General features: G+C 39.6%; 1 protein-coding gene across 1 annotated transcript; it reads left to right on the plus strand.

The window, feature by feature from the left end:
• The first annotated feature begins 3,925 nt into the window (after positions 1-3,925).
• LOC149893304 (uncharacterized) lies at positions 3,926-4,801 on the plus strand. Its single transcript, XM_090095532.1, has one exon. It carries the CDS (start codon positions 3,926-3,928, stop codon positions 4,799-4,801), a length of 876 nt encoding a protein of 291 aa, XP_089951658.1.
• Positions 4,802-6,381: the final 1,580 nt, after the last annotated feature.

Raw genomic sequence — 6,381 nt, forward strand, 5'->3', positions numbered from 1 at the left:
GAAAAATTGGCAATTCATGTCCTCGGTTTCGGAAAAATTTTTTGAAAGGTCGTTGATGACGCATTCTGGGTTTAAATTCAATTTTTCCATTTCGTTTTGCACCTTGAACAAATCAAGGATGATCTTTTTTGGCAAATTTTTTTCGAACGAGCTTTTGAGTATTTTGTACTCGGGCTGGAAAAGAGATTTTCCAAAGACCTGCAAGTGGTTATAATTCAGCCATCCAGGCTTGAGCAGCAAATTGAGAAGCAGCGTTGTTTTTCCGCAACCGGACTTTCCAACGATGATTCCTCGAATGCTTCTCGGTAAAAGCGGGTTGTTGTCTCTTTTGCTTTTCCCAATATTCCATGACAAATCGGTCACTTCCATTTTTTTTTTGTTTGAAAAAAAAATGTATTGTGTCAAATGCAAAAGGAAAACAGAAACGATCCATTTGAGAAACGAGGTCTCAAAAAACAACAGAACCATGATCAAAGGAACATGTGATTCTTGTGGAACGACCAAATGCCAGTTTGTTTCTTCGACGGCAAAAGGTGGTGACTTGGTCGAATCGATCAACAATTTTTCAAAAAGCTTCCGTGGGCAAAATTTCCAGGAGAGATGCATGTTCCAGGAATGAATTTTGCAGGGCCTGGCACAAACCTGGACAAAAGGCTCACATCCACCGACATGTATTAGGAGTGGAGCAAACCGGTAGACAGAGTGGACAATGCGGCATATCATCACGATTTGGCATATAAATATTTGACCGACGTTCAAAGCAGAAATTTGGCGGATCAAATGATGCTTGAAGAAATGAACTCCAATCCAAACCCCACTCAAAAAGAAATAAACGAAAGAAAGCTTATCGCACCCATCATCAAAGCCAAAGCCAAATTCGGATTGGGTGTCTCTGCAAAAAAAAAAAATTCCACTGAAATGGACGGATCAGCTTCACAAACCGGTCATTCGTCATTTTAAAAAAAGAAAAGTGTTTGTGAACGACATCGACGAAATATGGGCTGCTGATTTGGTTGACATGCAATCGTTTTCAAAGTTCAACAATGGCGTCAAATACTTGCTCATGGTGATCGACGTGTTTTCAAAGTATGGATGGATCGTTCCGTTGAAAAGCAAAACCGGACTTGAAGTGGCTGAAGCGTTGAAAAAGATTTTTGGTGAGAGAAAATGTGTCAAAATGTGGGTGGACAAAGGAAAAGAATTTCACAACAAGCACGTGAGATCGCTGGGTGTTCAATTATATTCCACTGAAAACGAGGAAAAAAGCTGTGTCGTCGAGCGATGGAACAGAACGATGAAAGAAAAAATGTTCAAATATTTTTCAGCCAACAGCACCAATCGATACATTGACGTTTTGGACGAAATGGTGAAAAATTACAACAGCACAAAGCACTCGTCCATCAAAATGACACCAATTGAAGCCAGCGAGGAAAAGAACAAAAATATTGTATGGGCGAACCTGAATGGAAAGATGCCAAAAGAAAGACCAGAGCCGAAATTTTCAATAGGTGATCAAGTGAGGATAACAAAAAAGAAGACTCATTTTGAAAAAGGGTACACTCCGAGATGGACCGAGGAGGTTTTCACAGTGTCCAAAGTTCAGCGAACGGATCCGCCCACGTACAAAATCACTGACGCCAACGGTGAAGACATTCAAGGAACTTTTTACAAGCAGGAGATGCAAAAGACTGATCAGAGCATATTCAGGATTGAAAAAATCGTTCACCGAACAAAAAGCAAATCACTGGTCAAATGGAAAGGATATCCAGACTCGTTCAACTCATGGGTTGAAAATGACGAATTGATCCGTCTGAAAAAAACGAGTTAAAAAAAATTTTCTTTCCATATAAAAAAGATGAATTTCGTGACGATTGAGAATTTTGACGAGTGCAAATTGTCGGTTGGAGAGGTTTATTCCGCAACCAGGCCCGTTCAATACCAAAAGATTCCGCTCTTTTATGAGTACCCCTCTGGGAAAGCACCTTTCATTTTGAGGACACCCGTTTTGTTTTCTCTGGGTGTGTTTGAGAACCGCAATTTTGGAACGAAAGAGCTGGAGGGATATTCCATGTCCTTTCTCGGTTTCGACGAGAAAAAAGGAATGAGCGAAAAAGAAAAAAAGTTTATCGAGGTGACCGAAAAGGTATCAAAATTTCTTCGCGAAAAAGTCAAGGAAATGACTCCCACTTTGAAAAAGGGAGGGAGAACAAAGAAAATAATGACAGAGGACTTGTCCATTTTCAAAATGAAATCCGATAATCCGAATGCATCGCCCATTTTTTTCGGAAAATTGCTCACAAAGAAAAACGAGAAAGGAATTGAAGTGTCTTCTTTGTTTTTAAAAAAGAAAGCGAAAGAGCTGGTGAATGTGTATCCTTTGGAATATGTTCGGAAAAAGTGCGACGTCGTCGCCTCTTTGAGAATCGAAGGTGTTTTTGTTGGAGCGCAGATCGAGTCCATTCAGGTTAGAGTTCCAGAAGTGGTCATTGCAAAAAATGCGTCTTCAGTTCAAAGCATCATGGGTAACGATTTGGATTTGGGTGAAATGGAATCTGACGAAGAAATGTGAAAACACGAAAAAAAATGGAATCTGACGAAGAGATGTGAAAACACGAAAAAAAAGAAAAAAAAAATGAGTTAAAAACATTTTCTTTTCATATTAAAAATGCATGCCCCTCACAAGATGTACAAGAATGCCGCCTCAGCAGATAAGCACGTTGACTCGAACCTGGACATCTCGAAAATGTATTTGGAGCACATGGATGGCAGGATAAAAGAGTTGGAAAAATTCAAAGAGTCGAACCGGACCAAAAATTTGGAAAATTTGGTGGATAGGATCAAAGAGCTTGAAAATCTGGTGGAGACAATCAAAAACCTGCAAAAAAAGACATCGCAAAATATTGTCGTGGCAAAAAAAAATTTGGATCATCCAAATTGTTATGACGTAAAAGGTCACCATGAAATTTTTGCTCAGAAGGACATTAAATTTTCAGCTCTTTCTCTGACGACAATATCGTTGTCCGTTGGGCTGAGTTTTGACAGAGGAATCGCTGTCGTCACTTTGATGAACAAAATAAGTGACCAATTGAACTTCTTCAAAAACGATGTGATTTTTTCAGAGTCTGTGGATGACGTCATTTTGGATGTGAGCAACAACAGCACCAATGATGTCATTGTCAAAAAAGGCGAAAAGCTTTGCAAAATTAATCACATCGATTCGAATTAAAAAAAAAAATCTGTCTTTGTTAAAAAGATGGAGATAATGAAAAACACAGAAAAAATTTATCCAACTCTTCCAACAGCACCATCCGATGACGCTTACCGTCTTCAAAAGATCAGTGAGATCCAAAAAGAAATGGAGGATGAAAAAGTGAAGAGAATGGCTTTGAGTAAAAAGTACCATCGAGTGGCAAAAATTATTCGTTTCGCAGACGATGGGTTGCAAACGTTGTGCATTGGTTTGGGGATTACAGGCATTGCGCTTTTGTCAACCGTTGTTGCCACTCCAGTTTCGATTGCATTCGAGGGGGTTGCAATTGGATTGGGTGCTTTGTCCATTTTCGGAAACCATCAAAACAAGAAAATGTTGTTGAAGGCAGAAAAGCAAGAAAAATTAAAGGTTCTTTCAGAGTCAAAATTGAACACGATTAGCGATCACATTTCAAAATCGCTCATGGACGGTTTTGTGAGCGATTCCGAATACGAATTGCTTCTCAGCGAGCTTCAAAAATTCAAAACCATGGCCGAAGAAATCCGAACAAAAGCAAAAAGCAGCATTGACGAATTGACCAAAGAGTCGTTGATCCAAAAAGGAAGAGAAGAAGCCATTCAAGCATTTAACAACCTTTACAAAAAGGGAAAATGAACGCAAAACGCAAACGCAAACTCGTTTGTGTTTAAGTTTTTTTTTCTACGCATTTCAAAAATGGAATTCTTCAAAATTCAAGACCCGAAAAAGAGAGATGAGATTGTGAAAGAATACATGGCCAACCGGGAGAAGCTTTACAATGAGAGCCTCAACCGGAACGTTTCAGATGCGAATTATCAGATTGATCTGTCCAAGTTTTTTCAGCCGTTGATCGAGAGCAACGAAAAAGTGAAAAACGAGATGAAAAGCATCGCATACAAAGAGTTTGACAGAAGTCCACTGGCTTTGACTTTTCCAGAAAGCGATAGGTCTTTTGAAAGTTCGAATAGTGCTGAAAAAACGTTTGGAAAAATGAATGTTGGAAACACAGCATTGGAATATTTGTCTAAATACGCCGCCAAAAAATTTTCTGCAGACAGAGTTTTTGGAATTCACGCAAAAGAACGAGGAAAAATGTTTATTGGGAACAAAGAAATCACCATCGATGAAAACGACGTCTTTATTGATGGTGAAAAGTTTGAGGGGACTTTAGGTTTTTGGGAATTGATCACAAGATCAAAACCTGGTATGTCAAAGGTGACAGACGAGGACTTGGAAAATTATGAAAAAATACTGGTTGAAACGCATGCGATGGAGAGAGAAGGGAGACCCACCGTTCCAAAAGCTTCGAGAAGCGAAAAGTGGGAAAAGATTGTTTCAAAAATTTGGGAAATAAATTACGCAAAAACGAGGGGAAAAAAAGGTTATGGAGTGATCATTCTTCCGAGCGATCCAAATGCTCTTGTGCAACGACTAAGTTTGAGCATCGCCGCTGGTCATGCTGGAAATATCGCATCGAGAAACGAAGCTGTTTCCATTTGTGATGAGCTTTTGAGGCAGGGGGAAATCAACAAAGAGGAGTATCGATCGATCCAAAAATACATTTCATCGTGAAACACGAAAAAAATAATTTCTTTAAAAAAAAAATGCTCATTGTGAACAACAGAAGATATTTGAAAAAGAACGTCATCGGAGGAGGGATCGTTGACACGTTTAAAAATTTTTTGAGGAGAATGATCGCTTCAAACGCATCAAAGTCGTCTCTTCATTTATTGAGGAAAGCAGTAGCAAGCGAAATTGGAAGAGAAGCGATCACAGCCGCCAGATCTGCCGGAAAAGAATTAGCCTCTTCGGCCATATCCACCGCCAGAGACGTTGCCATCGACAAAGGAAAAAAAGCGATTGAAAAAGTTTACGCCAAGACAGGAACGCCAAATCCATTACTCAACACGATTTTGAACGAGGCGGCAAAGCAATATGAGTCTGTTAATCCGATGGAAGAGCTGCACAAAAAAATGTTTGGTTCGTCCATTAAAAAGAAAATGACAAAAAAGAACGCAGTAAGAATCCAAGATCTTGTCAAAATGGGGAGCGGTCTTTTGATTGCGTGATTTTTTTTTTTTTTCTCATTTTAAAAAAAATGATCAACACCGACAGATTAATAATTGACGAAAAGCCTGTCTACGACACAGGAATTGAAAAAGTCGATTTTTTCGAGTACCTTCCAACGAATCTCGGTTTGAATTCTTCAGGATCAATCGTTTTTGAGCTTGATTGCCAGTCTGTGCAGACACTTCCGTCTGAGGCTTACATCCTCGTCGAAGGGGTTCTGAAAAAAGCAGACGGAACCGCTTACGCAGCAGCAGACAACATTGCTTTGGTGAACAACGCCATCATGTATTTGTTCAGTGACGTCACTTACGACTTATCAGGACAGCAAGTGGAAAGAGTCATGTATCCAGGTCAGGGAACAACCATGCTTGGATTGTTGATTGTTGATTGTTGACCACTTGTTTGCAGACACCACATCCATTGGCGCATTTTCGTTCAGGATCCCTTTAAAGCACATTTTTGGTTTTTGCGAAACTTACGACAAAGTCGTTTACGGATTCAGACACACGATCACCTTTACAAAAAAAGAATACGATGACGCCATTTACAGAGCCGGAACTGTTGCTGCAGGAATGATCGACATCAAAAAATTCCGACTTTTTATGCCAAGGATTGAGCTTGATGTTTTGAAAAAATCCGAATTTTTGAACATGATGTCAAAGAAAATCACCGTTCCTGTTGCTTACAAAGCAAACAAAGTCGAAAGGCAAGCCATTCCAGCAGGTCTCACAGAATTCACTTGGACCCTTGGAAGGATCACAGACAAAAGCGTTCCGAGATTTATCGTGTTTGGTCTTCAGACAAACAGAGGTTCCAGTCAAACCGCAAATTCAGCCGTGTTCGATTATTGTGACGTCAACAATTTTTTCGTGACCGTCAATGGGATCAAATATCCGAACTACAATTACGACTTGAATTTTGGAGAAAAGAAAATGGTCATGGCTCATTCCGATGCGTTCACTTTTGAAGAAAAATATTATGGCACAAACGAGCTTGTTTGTCAATCAGGTTTGACTCTGCTTGAATACAAAAATTTGTTTCCGTTGTTTTTTGTCGACATCAGCAAGCAAAAGGAAATAATT

The sequence above is a fragment of the Hydra viridissima genome, unplaced genomic scaffold (genome assembly GCF_058129835.1).
Source record: "Hydra viridissima isolate aposymbiotic clone 2 unplaced genomic scaffold, HvirCarnegie_v1 scaffold_1, whole genome shotgun sequence".
NCBI lineage: Eukaryota > Metazoa > Cnidaria > Hydrozoa > Anthoathecata > Hydridae > Hydra > Hydra viridissima.

Excerpts from the sequence above, each read along its gene's own strand:
- LOC149893304 (XM_090095532.1), top strand. The coding sequence starts at position 3,926 with ATGGAATTCTTCAAAATTCAAGACCCGAAAAAGAGAGATGAGATTGTG.